The sequence below is a fragment of the Eupeodes corollae genome, chromosome 2 (assembly GCF_945859685.1).
Source record: "Eupeodes corollae chromosome 2, idEupCoro1.1, whole genome shotgun sequence".
In the NCBI taxonomy this organism is placed as follows: Eukaryota; Metazoa; Arthropoda; class Insecta; order Diptera; family Syrphidae; genus Eupeodes; species Eupeodes corollae.
The window spans coordinates 74,793,918-74,811,278 of NC_079148.1; the positions used below are offsets into that span (position 1 = coordinate 74,793,918).

Consider the following 17,361-nt stretch of genomic DNA (forward strand, 5'->3'; position numbering starts at 1 on the left):
ACTACTTATCTAAAAAATAATGTCATACCAGAACCATATTCAATAAAAGTTAAGTCTTTCATATTTTAAACAAACAGATCTACAGTCTTAACAATTTATTTTATTATTTATTTGACATATAAAACCAGATACCACAAACCACCACCACACTCTCCACAGCAATGCTAACAACATAAAAAAATAAATTGTTTGTTTTCGAACTATCAAATCCAGGCCGGCATAAACACAAAACAGTTGGTACCTGAAAATGAAAAACAATCGGCTGTCCGATGCTTGCACTCAGTACGAATGTCAACACATAAAATAATGACGTAAGAAAAAAAGCTTCCATTCATATCCATTTTATATCGAAATCTTATAAATAATAACAAACAAATCAAAGCTTTCCAATTCCAAAACCTATCCTATCATACCTACAAATACATATATAAGACACAATATTTAAAAGGAGACAAAAATAAACAAAAACGTTATGTTATTTTTGTTTTTGGTTTTGCTCTTTTCTACTGCGGCTGCGTCTGTCAGCGTTTTTAGTTGTCATTTCAGCAGTTTCGGAGATTTTCCATTTCTCGTGCATTGTGAAAACCCCGCAATTAATCAATCCGTTTTAATCTAATTTGAAAAAGTTTAAAGCCTTAGCTAAGTGTAACCGCGTTGTTAAAAAATTGATTAATTTAAAACCACAAATCTCAGTGATTCATTACAGTTTTCATTTTAACTTCAACCAGTTTTAAAAAGAAGTATAGCCTTTGTTTTTGGACCGTCTTCATCCTCGATAGGTATTTAAGAATTTCATGTGCTCTCCATGCTTAAATGTGTAACCTTATTCTGCTTACGGAAAATTATCCATTTGCTTATTTTTTTCGGCTATTAGAATATCCATGAGTGTTTTTTTTCCAAAGAGATATAGCAGCGTTATCTTGGCTAAAAATAGATTTTATTTTGTGATTCAAAAATTGTGTTTTTTGGCCACCATCAACACCAGCAGCTGTTTATGCAAATGATTTCAGTTGTTTGAAAGAATCGATAATCACATTGACGTTTTCCTTAGCGGTGAATTAATGAAGAAGTAAAAATACAAATTATGCATAGCCGTATGTGGTTTTCGATGCCGAAACTGTCAAAATTAAGATGTGTCATTGTTAAGATAAAAACAAACAACCAAATCTTGTACAAGTAAACATAAAACAAAGCTTCAAATCAAAAATTCAAAAACTAATTTGTTAGTATGTTTTTTTTTTTGTTTAAAGATGAAAAGCTTTAAATTGATTTTTGTTGCAAATGCATACTTTTAGGTGTTTCTAAACAATATTTGATGATCATTGCCTCAAATAGACGAACAAGAAAAAATATTTATGGTCTAGGTACAGTCAATCAAAATCGTATTCGTTTATTTGGTACATTTATTTTAAGTGCATTTGGTTTGGATTTAAAATTAACACTATTTCAATCGTCATGTATGTGATATATACTTTTGTTTTGGCTACTTTATCAACAAATTTAATGATTTACCTCACACTCTTTTGAGGATCATGATTCCAAGTCTCCTTTTTAACAAAAACGTTGTAAGCTTCCCATAGGAAGTTATCGTAATCGGAAAATTAAAATTTTTGAAATTTCTTGACCTTTTAAAGTCCCTAGAATATAGATACATAAATCAAAGGTTTTAAAAGGGATGTACGTCATTACTTTGTGCATATCTTTTGTAGTCCTCCTCAAGATCTTGTTAAGATATCGACTTTAAATACATTTTTTCTAACAGATAATAAAATAAAAATGTGCTGAAAGGGCTTATAAAAAACCGTTTAACGTTTATTACATCAATTTAAAAATAAAAAAAGGGTGGTAAGCGACTCACGCAGATATATTCCCATCCGTGCCCGTCAATCGATTTTTCTTAAACTTTAACAAAATATTATTGACAATAATAAGATAGTTTGATTTTTGTTTTCGTTCCCGAAATTTTAGGTCAAAAACCATTTTTTGTTTTCAATTTTAGCAGGATTTTTTAAAGTTTTTATTTTTTGGAAGAAATAAGCGAATGGATTTCTGTAAGACCATTATCTTTCGATAACAACAAAATAAAATAATTTTGAAGGCATTTAACCCCCGAAATGTTCTAATCGAACATACGTGTTTACAATATTGCGCAATATTATTTAAACTTTGCTATTTATTAGTTAATTTTTTAAGAAAAATGAAAATTAGTACTTTTTTCCAAAACACAAACACTTACAAAAACAATAAGCAAAACTGATAAAAAGAAAGTGTTTTTAAATTGGAGCGGGTAGATTTTGGCGCCCGCCCTATGGCGGTGACATTTATCAAATCATGATAAAACTTTATTATCAAAATGAGTGTTCGTTATCGCAAACGTTGCGAGCATTGCGCCAATTTGACCCTAGATGTGGTTGCCCTTCACAGTCGACTTTTCAACGTTTGGTGGCCAAATTTGAGACAACCGGTTCAGTAAACACACACACGTTAAAGAAACGCAAGATCGGCCCAGAATATTGCCGCGGTCCGTGAAAGTATACAAAAGAACCGGAGGCAGTCTATTTCTCAAGACAAGAACTCGGACATGTCGAATTTTGTGTTGGGACTTGGGCCTATGCCCGTACAAGATCCATAGACAAAGCCATTTGTTCGCCGACTGGGCTTCGAATTGTTTTGAAGAGGAATTCAATTTTGGCCGAAAAATCATCTTGTTTACAAGCAAAATTGCAGTATATGAAACATCACCAAACCCCCGCACGGTTCACCAGGTGATAATGCATCAAAAAGTTACCGTTTGGTTTGGATTTTGGTCCAGCGCGAAGGCGTAATTGGTCCGTACTTTTTTTAAATGACATTAGTGAGGCGGTCACTGTTAAAAGCGAACTCTACATAACTAATTTCTTATGGCCCAAACTGAAATATATTGACTTAGACGGCATGTGGTTTCAGCAAGACGGCGTTTCGTGCCACACAGCGAACGCCACGACACCAACCCGCCCTTATTGAAATACCCTATATATGTGTAAGATTTTTTTAATATTTTGTTAAATTTTTAGAAAAATCGACAGATAGGCACGCATGGGAACTTATTAGTGTATGTCGCCTATTTCTTATAAAGCAAATTATCTGATATTTCAAATGTTTCGAAAGGTCACAAACTTTTGACAAAAGATATAACTTCGACTTAGGGAGATATGCAAACCTTATAAGAACAGGTTTTCGAAAACCATATCATTTTCATTATTAGATGTTTCAAGCAGAATTTTGATGATAACCTTTTTTCAATACATATTATTCAAAAATTAAAATTGATGAATTAAGGCCAACAATCGGCTTATGTACTTTTTAACTCTTGGGTTCTATTTAAAAAATGTATACTAGTATTTTGTTCATTACAAAACAAAAATTTGTAAATTCAATTATTAACTAAATCAAAGCTCAAGCTGTTTTCTATAGGGGAAAAAGAAACCAACTAATTTAGTAATATTTGTATAAGGATCTATTTTAGTTACTTAGTGTAGCTACACATGCAGTGCTGTGTAAACAAGGGCTTCACCCAAAAAACTTTTCCATATAGCTCGGCCCCTAGCTTGACGTCTCCCGTTGCGAACTCCGAGTTAGGTGAGGTCACTTTTTACCTGTGCGAGCCACTTGATTTGAAACGATCCCGGCCGGAGTATTGCTGTCCATGCGCTTTACGTGACCCAGACATCACAATCGTAAGGACTTTTAGTCTTCTTCTTTACCGTCAATGCATATGGAACCGCAGATTACGCGAAGAACTTTTCTATCAAAACGGCAAAAGATGCTTTCATCCGCTTTTATCCTAGTCTGCTTCTGTACCGTATATCAAGACGGGGACACTTTGGTAGCTCGAGAAAGGGGTTTGCTACTCAATTGCTTTCTTAGCCCAAAGAAACAGCTGTTAGCAAGAGTTATTCTTCGTTTCATCTCAGCGCTAGTGTTGTTTTCTGCGTTCATAGCAGAACCTAGGTAGACGAACTTAACTATCTCAAAGTTAAGCTGTCGATAGTGACATTTTGACGGAGACGTCGAAGTTATATAAGTCCTTTATTGGTGACAGCATGAACTTTGTTTTGCCATCATTAATCGTTAAACCAATTTTTGCTGTCTTTGCCTCAATACTCACAAAAGCCGCATTGACATCACGCTAAGCTATTCCGATTATGTCAATCTCCTAATCATACGAGATTTGACAGAATTGAAAAATAGTGCCTCTAATGTTACGTGTGAGTTCTGCACTATTCTTTGACAGCGCATCACCTTGTCTAAGGCCTTTTTGGACATCAAAACGTTATGTCAAACTGTTTCCAAACAGCGCAAATTCTCCATAGTTATCCTGCAAAAACAGACAAATATGGCAGGGATGCCAAAACTAGACATGGCTCTGTGCTGCTTGTTCCAGTATATGCTGTCATATTCTGCCTTGAATAGATAAAGAGATGGTGGGTTTCTATTTAACTGTGGGCTTTTCTGGTCTTAAACAACACTGATAAGAATCAGGTTGTTGACGATGGGCTTCAGACATTCACATACTATACGGCAAAGAACATTTTGAATAGGGTTGAATAGGATTTGACAGATAATTAGTTGTATCCTTCCGCTGAAAGAATATGGTTGTGTATACGCTTGAACAACGCTGGGAAAAACGGATTTTGCCAAAAAAAATCATCTTTTCAGATGAAGCTCATTTTGATCTTGACGTAGTGGCCGTTACAGTCAATGGCGATCGTTATCGGGCCATGTTGAAAAAATGTGTGTTCAATTGAAGAGGTTTCAACAGAACGGCGGCGTTATGTGCCACATAGCGTCCATTTTCAAAAAAAAAGTTATTTGGCGCACCCTATATAAGCAATGTTCACTAAAAAATATCTACTGAATAAAAAGTAATCTGCGCACACAAAATCAAAATCTATTTGAAGTTATTTTTTATGCTTCGATAAATGAGTCACAATTTACGGAAGAACATGTCAAATTTTTCAATTTGATGATAAATCGAAGTTCAAAAACATCTATCCAAGACGTTAAGAATTGATGTTATAATTCTGTTAACAACGATTAAAATAACATATTCCGACCTGTATATTTAACCATTGTTATTAACATTTTTAAAGCACATCATTTAATTTTAACTTTTTAAATAAATTCATTTTTTAAGCTGTCAAAAAATGTCAATCAAGCGGCTCAACTTTTCTAACACTAGTCTAGTGAGTATTTAATTTGTTTTTTACTGCATGAATATTTTGTTTAACTAGTTCGAAGTTTATAAGATCCTTCATAAAAGTTTAAAGTTCTAGAAATTTGTAGTTCAAAGGCTTATTTGTTATGATTAAAATATATTTTTTATTTAACCTCTAACTCTTTTAGTAGAAAGATTATAGTGCATATTTATTACGTGCATTTTTGGGAAACAAAGAATCACAATTCTTAAAAATTGTCTCATCTTTATGAAATTTTGAAGCACGCAATGTTTCAAAGGCTATGTATTTTAAATTCATGATTTTTTCTTGGATTCAAAGGAATTTTTTAACACACTTCCTCGAAACTCTCGCATACACACAGTTACTCCAAAGATGTAAAAATATAAATGTTATTAGATTCTGAGAAAAGCAACCCATTTAACAAAAAGAGTAAACCAGCCATTAACTTTAAAACAAAAAAATTAGCATTATTTTCATCAAAATGACCGAGAGGAGATTTCTACCAATAAAAAAAGGGGTTACTTAATAAATTGTTCGTAAAACTCGGAGTTAATTAAAATCAGTTGAATTATATTTCCCAAAACGAACTTTATGAACTTTTATTATTTATAACTTAGTTTAATATACACAGTTGTAATTAATTTTAGTAATTTTGTTTTATTTACTTTTACTAGGCAATAGGTACCTTTACATTACTATTTTAACAGACCTATGGTCAACTTATATTTTATTACTTCATCCGTGCTTAAGATAAAAGAGATTGTGAAGGTAGCGTCCTTCTTCTTCAATAAAAAATGTAGAGTTTTTAATTATAAAGGCAACAAATTAGGAATGATTATGAAACCTCAAGCATAAGTAATGAAAAGAGGATATTGTGTTAATGAGAATGATAATTTGTTTTGTAGTGTGTTTCTATTTTTTGTTTGCAGTATTTTATTTTTGCAACCCGTTAATTAAAATATAATCTGATAATTAAGGTGTGAGTTACTACACTCTTGGGTATTTTTTTCCAAAATGTGTTTGTTGATTAAGGTAACAAACTTAAATAAGAATAATAAAAACTATGTTTTTTGGGTCTCACATCTGAAAAGAACTGATAATTTATGGTATTAGTTTGCCTTGAAGGCCGAACAATTTTCCGAATATAAGAAGAGTTATGGGAAATGTAGGGATAACTTTATTTTTCAGACACAGAGATTTTGTATGTTGCTGAACTTTGAGACAGTTTTTTATGTTAAATAAACGAGCTTTCCTGGCGAGTGTTGAACAATTTTCAACGCATTTCTGTATTTTTCATCCAATGGTGGGTCCAGGAATACCCTTGAATTGTATTGCTTTAATGGATATGACTTCCCCCCCCTCCTTTATTTTAAATTATTTATTTTTTATATATAAAAATTAAATTTGTATTTTAGTACTTTCCACTTTGTGGTTAAAAGTTTTACTTTTAACTGAATTAAATCCAGCTCTGCACAAATTCATCAACTTTTAGCTAATGAATTATCCAAGGGGTGTCATATGAACCATAAAGCTCATACAGTTGACTTGTATAAGTATTAATTTCATCTGAAGATTTTTTAGAAATTTAACGATTTTCACCACAAAAGCGGTTTGCTGTCAAAAACAACTGAAATCTTTATTATTATTCCTGAAGGTATTCACAGAAATTTAAAATTTGTCAAAAACTTTAGTAATGCTCTAAATAATTCGTATAAGATGGTTTTCTAAGAGAAAAATCAAAACTTCAGATTCTTAAGAAGAAAGCCTAAATAAGAAACTGTCAATTTGATATTGTGTTCTGAAAAAACTGCATTTTTTGTATTTTCTAAAACAGACATTTTTTAAACTCGTTTCGAAATACCTCGTTTTGTATGAACATGAAGAACATTATCCTTTCTTTCATTTCTATTAAAATTGACTAACTATTAAATACAAGACGTTAACAAATTAAAGAATTCTACTTCCTGGGGTGAATTTGCTTTGGATGTCCTAGAATTGAGCTTAAGACATGAATTTTAAGAGTTTTAAATGTCATAAAGCAGCAAAAGTGACGATTTCCATAAACAAATGACTAATTGAAAAATTGAAGCACACAAACTTAAACTCTTTTGAGAATAGAAGTGAGAAGAGATTCTGTTTAATATTTGTGAGTTCCACACTAAAGTTTCTTCCCAACTTATTTTCTTACCTTAGTTTGTTAATTTTTAGTTTTTATTTCATTAAACTAAAGAAAAAAAAAAAAATTTTTAACCCTCCAGTTTCAAAGTTTTGTATTTTATATATTTGTTTAATGTTGCACGCATTCATTTTTTTTCTGGCATCAGCTCTTCGGGTAAGGAGACTGAAAATAAATGTAATAAAATACTTGAAAAATTGCATCAAAAGAAAGAAACCCTAAAATAGCCAGAAAATTCTTCATATGAAAAACTTTTTTATTTTCTTAGAAAAAAAGATAACATATTTCTAGCAAACTTTCTCATTTTCTAGCTTCTTACATCTATATTTTTGAAGCTTTCTTCGCATTTATAGAAATGGCAACGAGAACAGAATATATAGGTTTAAAAAAAAAGCTACATTTCAGCACAATTTTTAACATTTCTGCATAAAATGCAACCGAAACCCCTGAACTATTGTACAATAGCTGTTTAAGGGGGCATACTTAGAAAACTGTTCGAATTTTGAAATGCTTTAAGATGTAGACAGTCATGGAAATTAAATTTGTTAGACAAAAATGTTCTACAAAATCTAAAGACGAAAATCGTCACTTTAGCCCTTGAAATACCAAATAAAAAGTTAGGGTGTGTATACACAATACCCGTGTTTTATTGGAAAATCTATCAATATTATAGTAGAATTTTACACTAATAACAACAATATCCGTAGTATGAATACTACCAATAAAAGTTAAGGTATATTTTTACTACGGATCGTATGTGATTTCATTCTCAAATGTTGGTACGATTGATATTGCATTTGTATCTCGTGGAGTGTTCGTTGAGTAGTTGGGCATTTGGAATCGTGTGTTTTCCATTGGCGAACAAAAATCAATCTGTTACTCTTGATATTATTTAGTTCTGTTAATGAAAATGGACTAACTGGGTTTATTTTGTAAGAATAGAAATGTAATTAAGTTTTGCTATGTTTCCACTAAAGGTTTATCTCAGTTTAGAATAAATTAATCTTTTTGTTGCTTCCACCGCACAAAAAGAAGACAAAATGATTAAGTTGGACAACACTTTCTAAAATGCAAATGGTTTTTCGATGTTTTTTATGAAGTGCAAGTGAAATAGTTTGATTCGTGTTAAACAATGAAGAACTGAATAGTTCAGCAACATATAAAAATACAATACCTACTAATTTTTTTAATTTGATTAAAACAGAACTATTTTTTTGTACATAAACATGCAAATAAACAGCCCATAATGCATTATCTATAAAACCAACTCCTCTACACAGGTTTTTCTTCACAAATTTTGAATCGACCCCGATCCCACACTGGAATCAAGTCAAGTAAAGATGATTGCAACTCGATTCAGTTATATAAAGAATTTAGGCGAGCTTCAAGCTCGCATCAATACCACATGTTAATGTAGTAGTCTACAAACAAACCCCTTTCCCGAAGTTTTTATTTTATGTCAAAGCTGCAATTGTTAAATGAACTTTTTTATAGAACCTCTTACCATTTCTTCTTGAAAATTTTTATTTGTTTTAGCAATTTTTTTTGCTGAAGTTGATTTTCACAAAACTTTCTTCTATTTGTGTGTTTTTTTATTATTATTCTGACAGATCTTCTTTCACTTGTACCAATTTTTAAATAAAAAACTCTGGCTACTGCCGATGCGTTTTTTTGGGAATTTTCTACTTTACTATTTATAGAACGCCAAAAACAACACGAGTAATACGTTACTGTAATTTTGTCAGCCTCCTTTACAGAACATCTAAAGCAGTATACCCAAAACTCGTCTTTGTGTTAATTGTGCCACTTCTGATTAAAAGTCTGACCGGCCTTGAATATGGTTATGATAAGATCAATTTTTGAAAGTTAGTCTTATTTAACGACACCTATCAGACCAAAGAGGAACAGATTTCTAATTTGTATTTTTAACTTCTCATACAAAGTTATTGTTATAGGTCCAATTTATCAAATTGAAGATTTTGACAAAGTCTCATGAACAAATAGCATATCGACCTCAAATAAATTTTATATCAAATTAAAATAAATCAACTGACGATATATTTTATAAATCAAAAAACTGAAAAAGAATTTTTATTCACACCGAATTTTGTACGAACAAAAAATATCTGCAAACTAATTTAAGGCAACAAAAAATACCGTTTTTGACATCTGATAAGATTTTGAGAAAAATCGAATTAACGGTTTCATTACAAAAAATAAAAAACTTTACTAAAAGTTGATAAAAATTGATTTTCGACTTAAATATCGCGAAGAAATTAAGCAAAAATGGCTACAAACTATTTCCATCTTGTAAAAATTTTGTTACCAATATTCAGTAAACTTTTTTTTAAATTAAACGTTAAGTTTTTTCATAAAAATTAAAGATATCGGGAACAAAAATTAAACTTATTTTATCTAATGCTACCTTTTAGTAATTTTTTTGTTAAGATAAAAACAATTGAGAACTTTTTTTATAAAAGACGAAAACGTATAAAATCAACAAACACCTGTTAAAATGGTTTTCGGTTTCGGTATTAGGAAAAGAAGAAAGTTATTAACTTCTCATAGGTTTTTGTAATCGGCCCGATTTATCAAATTGAAAATTTTGACATTTCTCGACGTTTTAAATTCCCTTGAGTCGAAATAAAACATTTTTAGAGACATTTCTGAGCTTGAATGTGAACTTACATTCGTAAGTCCATACGTCTGTACGTCCGTATGTTCGTCCATAGCTCAAGAACTAGTGTAGAGATATAGGCTTTAGATACATTTTTGTATGCAGAAAGGACTCTCTAAAAAATTGTGTAGGTGGTTTTTTAACCATATTAGTTTAAAAAAAAGTTGAACATTTTGGTTAACAGTGGGTTTTTTTTATACAAAAAAAATTCCAAAAAATAGTACTAAAAGTAGTAAAAATTGGGTTTCGACTGAAAATCTCACTAACCAAAAACAATGTTTTTGAATTCACTATATGCAAAATAGTGTAATTAATTTTCAATTTTTTTATAATAATTCATTTTTCAACTTTTTCACAAACCACGAAAACCTACAAACATTTTAAGCAAGACTAATCGACAGAAGGAATGGGAATATATTAGTGTGGTCCGCATCCTAGACAAGCAAAAACTAATCCATCACATTTCTATTTAATTATTTCCAATTTGACAATAAACCTTAGGAAAAACAAATTTCCATGAATTTTCAAATATTTCAATAGTCGTATATTTAGGCCTTGAGACTTAAGTCTTACCCCATTATTATAATTTTTAACAATGGAAAACCTTTCAAGTCAAAGAATTTTCGTACATTCATCCTCAGTCGTTGGACTAAATGAAGAGTATAAAAGTCCATACTTTTAAATCTTAAAAACTTTCATTATTTTATGTACCTTTAGATGCATAAACAAATTCAGTATGCTTTGAAATGCGTTTCACATAATGACATTAAAAAAAAAAACATTGAACAAATGCTAAATTAAATTCTTTAGGAATTCATTCCAACACAGACAAAAACGATTTAAATTTCAATTTAATAAAAAGAAATGAAGTAAGCTTCTCTTGAATTCTAACAAAACAATATCAGGTATTTTTTAATCTAAACAAAACATTTGACATTTTGTATATGAATGGTGCATGCATTTTATTTCCTTCTTTCATTATATTTCCACACCCATACTTTTATTTTGTATAAATGTATACATTGTTTGTATGTAAGGCTTCTCTCCTGAAACAGGATTTTTATTTAGAAATTAAAATGAATTATATTGTCTTCTTTTTATTTATTTATAGATAAGTTTTACAATGAGTGATGCATCATTTGAAACCAGTGCCCCTACTTCTCCAGGGCAGGCTGCCGTAAAGAAGTATTATCGTAAGACTGCTCATAGGTAAGTTTAAACACAATTTATTATAACGAATTCTCTATCATAAATTAATTTTAATGAAAAATTAAATTAAATTCAATATTTGCCACATTTACATAGTAAATATTTATGTTTCTTAAGGCCATGATATTTCAAAAAGTTTCAAAATTATTGAAGAAGAAAAAAATGGGATTTATATTTATATGCTGTGTGTACATTAGATTTATGTTACCCGCCTCCAGCCTCATTTAAGCTAAGAAAGTTACACCTCAGTGGGTATTCCAAGAATAATATTTTATTAATTTTAAGACAGGCTCCGTGTGCCTGCTCAGTATCATTTGTATTTGCAACATAATGTTTGTATTAATATCTAATATCACCTTCTGATAAAAACCTGAAAGTCATAAATCACCCCACCCCCCCTCTATTACACAAATTTTAGTTCAATTATTTTACCACTAATAACCCTAAATTTGATGCAGTATCTCGTGTAGCAGTTAATGGTTAACCAGAACTCGTGCCTGATTTCTAAAATGTCACGAAACCTATGCATATCGCCGATTGACTTGAATTCAGATCTAAATTAAGTTCGCCTTTAACCAAATCAATTAATTTTCTGTAAGGATACTTACTATTCGCATTATCCTTAACAACACACCGCATGAACCTACTTCAGCATCAGCCTACGTATATTCAGATATTTTAAGCGTCTCATCGGCCACCCTTAGGAGAAAGCAAGATTATTTCTATGTAAACAAATATGTAGAACACGGCATCTCAATCCTCAATCCGAAGACAACGACGACGACGAAGACTGCAAGTGGGTTAGTTGTAGCGGGTAAAGTAGGTAAGGTTCCTTACCTACAAATATTATTAAATTTGACGTCAGAGATTGTCAACCCCCCGTGAACTGCGCATTTTTTTCTTCTGTTTTTTTAGAACGCCTTAATTGTATTTTTATAGTGGAATTTATACATAAGACTCAAAACAACATCATAATGATAACGATAAGATTCATCTCGTAGAGCGTCATTCGCATTTACTCTTGTTGGCATGGGGTGATTCGTGATTTGTTGTGATAATAAAAAAAAAAAACAGCCTCGTGCCAATCAAAATTAAAATTACTATTTTTTTTATTTATTTTGTTCGTAATTAAAAATTGATGTTTAAATTATAATACATCTAAGTTGGTAGAATAGTAAGCAGTACATTGCCCTTGATTTATTTTGTGATGTATCGACTTTTATACGGAATATGAAGATAGTAAATCTTTTGATATTTTGATATTTTAAGGTACTTAAAGGACATCTTAACGTGTCTGGCTGGATAAAATAAGTCACGTTTTTATAAGATTTTTAATATTGTATTAAATTCGAAACAAGGTCTAGGTTTTCTTTAAATATGCTTCTTAGCAATAGCTACTGCGAGGCACTGCTCTATTAACCATCGTGAAGATATTTTATCACGGCCGCGGCCTACTGAATGCATTCACAAGTAATGTCATGAAAGAAGTGCGAAGTACTGAAAGAGTATTCCTTATGCCAAATAATAAAATAGAAAAATCTTTACAAAAAAATCTAGCTCTTACGGTGCATTTCTTTTCGATGCTCTAGAATCAAGATTTATACATGAATTTTAAGAATAAATGAACTAAAAACAGCAATAGTGACACTTTCGTTACATTTATGGCTGATTAAAATGCATAATTTACGTTTCATATCTATTAATAGACAATATAAAAGATTTTAATCTCTCAAAAGTTGAAGTGAGAATGGATTCTGCTAAGTGTATTTTGTGAGTCCAACAGTTTAGTTTCTTCCTAAATTATTTTTTTTACCTCAGTTTGTTTGTTTTTAAATTTAAAAGGAATTCAGTGACTAAATGCCGTTATTTCAATAAATTCAAGATACAAACATTTTTCTTTCTCAAATTTTAAAATTTTGTTAACTCCTTTTAGAATAAGGTTTACGCACTACATATTTTTTTAGAATTTGTCTTCTATAAAGAATAAGATGGTAGTGAGAATAGACTCCATCAAATAACGTAAGAAAAACATTTGCTAAAAAAAACATTCAAATAATGCTTCATATTAAATACTGTTTTATTATTTTTCCTTTATTTCATTAAAAAACATATTTTTTGGAATTTTGAATTAAAATAATATATGAACATGGTAAGATTCAAGAAATCAACATTGGCTTTAATAAAATAAATAGTTGGTAGATTTTCATTAGATTTCTTGCTATAAAATAATATAATTTGCTCTCAAACAGAAAAGAATAAATGATCATTGATAACTATTGACCCCCACTGAAAACTTCCCATTCCGTCTGTCGATTTGTCTTGCTTAAAAGTTTGTAGGTTTTCGTGTTGGGTTAAGAAAATTGTCAGTTAAATTATTCATAAAAATTTTAAAATTACAAACAATATTTTTCATATAAAGAAATAGTTTAGTTTGAATTAGTTTTGTTAAATAGATTTTAAGTCCAAAACAAATGTTTATTAATTTAAGTAGCATTTCTTAATTTTCTACAAATTGGATGAATAAAATTAATTTAAGAGATATCAAGAACCGAATATCAATTTTTACCAAATTTTCGTACTGTTGGATTTCTATAAAAAAAAAAACTACTGAATATGGAAAAAAATATCTAAAACAGTTTAAAGACAATATTTTTAATTTTTGAGAAGCTTTTTGATTCGAAAGTAAATTTTTACCAAGTTTTAGTATTGTTTTTTTTTAGGTTTTTATTTTTTGTAAGAAAGCTGTCAATTTGATTTTTCTCAACATTTTTCGGAATGTTTAAAACAATATTTTTTAAAAGGTTAAAGTAGTTAAAGCCAATATCTCAAAGTTTCGAAAAAATGTATGAGTCGAAACAATTTTTAAAAACTTTTATTCATTTTTTTGTTAAGCTTTTTATTTTTTGTAATGTGTATGCGATTTTTCTCAAAATTGTTCCGAATGTTGAGAACAATATTTCTTATAAGTTAAAGTCAGTTGGAAGACATAATCTGAAATTGTTGAAAAGATATTTGAGTCAAAAATCAATTTTTACCAAATTTTCTTTTAAGTTTTTAATTTTTTTAAGAAAACCTATCAATTTGATGTTTCTCAAAATTCTACCGAATGTTTAAAACAATATTTCTTTTAAGGTAAACAAAGTTTGAAGGCATAATCTTAAGTTTTTAAGAAGATGTTTGAGTCGAAATTCAATTTTTACCAACTTTGAGTAATGTTTTTATTTTTTATACAAAATATTTTAAATTTGATTTTTTCAAAATTTTACCAGATGTTAAAAACGTTAGTTTTCGCTGCACAAAATTGTTTTAGAGATGAAATCATTTGTTATTCGTAAAATTTTCGAGGTGACATTTTTTTCAGTTTATTTTTGGATTTATAAAAATAACCGTTAATTAGATTTTTTCCAAAAGTATTTTACCTTATTTTTGAACTAAATAAAATAAATTAAGTGGCGAAACAGTCCGAAGAGAACCAGGGCCTAGTGACTTACAACTCTCAACCATTCCTGTGTGTGAGTAATTGCAGGGATGGAGGGGACCTACAGTTTGTATGCCGAATCCGAACTGCTAATTTGAGAAAGCATTTTTTGAAGACAAGAATCACTCTTGGAGAATTTGTCAATGTCTCGCCAGAGGCTGCACCCGTGAATAAAAACTTTAGGTGTCACAAGCAGGGATCGAACCCAAGACCTCTCGTATGACAGTCCAACGCACTAACCATCATGCCACGGGTACCACTTTTTTTTTAACTGCTTTGGTCACAAAAACCGCAGACGCAATTTTCCTGAGAGCCTTTTCTGCATCTTTTTGCATTATTATCTAAATAACAAAATGTATTTGAAGTCGATATCTCTTCTGGTTCTTGAATTATGGACAACGAAAAAACGTCGCGAACGTACGAACCTACGAACGTACGTATACACGCACGCACGCACAGACATCTTTCTAAAAATCTTTTATTTCGACTCGAGGGCCCTTGAAACGTCGAGAAATGTCCAAATTGGACCCACTAGAATAACTTCCCATGGAAAGTTAATAAGTTTTGAAAGTGGTTACAGAACAGTCAAAAACTGGTATGATCTAGCTTTTTTGCATAAATTTCCGATCATTTTGCGTATCGATAATATACAAGAATTAAAAATGTCTTTATACGACTACATACCTAAAATAGAACAGAGTTGTATCATAATTGTATGGAAAGAGTTTCTTACCTTAGGTGAAAAGAATTATTTCAGAAATGAGTTATCAATTTTAGAAATGAGCTTGATTTTCAAAGTAAGAACTGCAATACTAGAATTGATTTATAGACCGTATATTTATCCCTATTTCTTCGTTTTGCAATCTTGATCAGAATAAAAATATAATACACTTTGAATCGTTGTGTCAAATCTTACATTAAATCCGAAGACTTAATTGCATAGCAAGTACTTTGAATGGTAACCGTGGTTGGAAACCACCTATAGAATATGTTTCTTGCGTTTTTGTATAATCGGTCCGATTTTTCGTTTCAAGGGAACTAGAGTCGAAATAAAAGATTTTTACAGAGATGTCTGTGAGTGCGTGTATACTTACGTTTGCACGTTTTATGTCCATACATTCGGGAAGATCTTTTTGTCGTCCATATCTCAAGAACCATTAGTGATATTCACTTTAAATAAAGTGTTGAGAATAATCGAATTGACAGGTTTAGGAAAAATCCAATAAACAGTTAAAAAACAAAAAACAAAAACAAATGAAAAACATTACTAAAACTAGGCCAACGTTGATTTTCGAATCAAACATCTTTTCAACAATTAAGAATATTGGGTTCAAACTAATTTCAACTTTTAGAAAATATTTTCTTTTCGACAGAATTTTTAGAAAAATCCAATAGTACATAAAACATACAATCTACAAAAAATAGTAATCAAAATTGGTGATATTATTATGTATTAGAGTTAAAAACTTTCAAGAAATGATACTATAAATGGTAAAAATTGGTTTTCCAATAAAAATATAGTTAACAAAAATTGATTTTAAAATCAAAAAATACTTTATAAAATTTGGCAGCATTGCACAATTTACAAAGATATGGTTATAAATTACCTTAATAATGAAATTTAATTAAAATTACAAAGTCTTAGACAAATTGATAGAAGGGTACAGATGGGATGTTATCAGTGTGGGTCGCATCCCAGCCTCTTTTTAATTATACAATACTAAATGCGCGTTTCATGGAAAACTCTTCTTTAAAGAAAAAAAAGACAAAAACCTTTCAATACAATTATTTTAAAAATAAGAAAACAATGAACGAGTATACATTTATTATATCCTGCATCAATATTAATTAATAATTGCAATAATAATAATCATCAGCAAAAACAACAGTCAACACACACAAAATTCTCTTAAAGGACAAGAGAAGAATTAAGAAAACAAATTAATTTAATTTAAATTTCTAATGTACAAAATGTATGTATTTCAACTATTCTATCATCCTAAAAAGGTAAAGATACCAAGAAATGTATTTCAAATCCTCAACGAGGATAGAACCTAAAAAGTCTTCTTCTGGTTTTTATAAATACTCGTGCATACTTGTGCCAACGAAACAGTCCTCCAGGGTATAAAAATGTCTTTCAAAGCAGAATTGCTATACCACTGGGTCTTTTTGTTTGCCACTGAAATTGTCTTAAATTAAATATTGAAATGCCTACAGACAAAGGTGTGCATATACCTAGGCACAAAATAAAAAAAAGTATCCACATTATAACAGAGAAAAACCTTTAAATGTATCTTTAAAGCTTTAATGCATATACAATTTCTCTTCTGATTTGCTTCCCTTTAATTAAACAAAAAAAATCGAAAAATGATAATTAATGGTTATTTTGTTTTCAATATTATATGCTTGCGGCATTATCATGTTCAAATTGATTCAAAAAGAAAACTCATCATGGTGCCAGCCGGAGTGGAGTGCTCAGCTCATGTGTTGACAAAAAGAAAACTGGTTGGTTGATTAAAATGTATGAAAAATTTCCATTCGACCCCGAAAAACAAAACAAACAAGTTTAAATTTTATAGAGAGGTAGAGACATTCTGTAGCG

General features: G+C 30.3%; 1 protein-coding gene across 2 annotated transcripts in view; it reads left to right on the plus strand.

Annotated features, from left to right (window-relative positions):
• The first annotated feature begins 574 nt into the window (after positions 1-574).
• Positions 575-17,361, plus strand: part of LOC129944323 (cytosolic purine 5'-nucleotidase) — a 146,596-nt gene continuing 129,809 nt past the window's right edge. The window contains exons 1-2 of one of the 2 annotated variants that reach the window (XM_056053676.1): positions 575-779; positions 11,184-11,281. In XM_056053676.1, the coding sequence (XP_055909651.1) occupies positions 11,196-11,281 (86 nt within the window). In that variant the 5' untranslated portion in view covers positions 575-779; positions 11,184-11,195. Of the gene's footprint in view, positions 780-4,981; positions 5,226-11,183; positions 11,282-17,361 lie in introns of those variants that run through there. The other variant, XM_056053675.1, reaches the window with a different exon arrangement.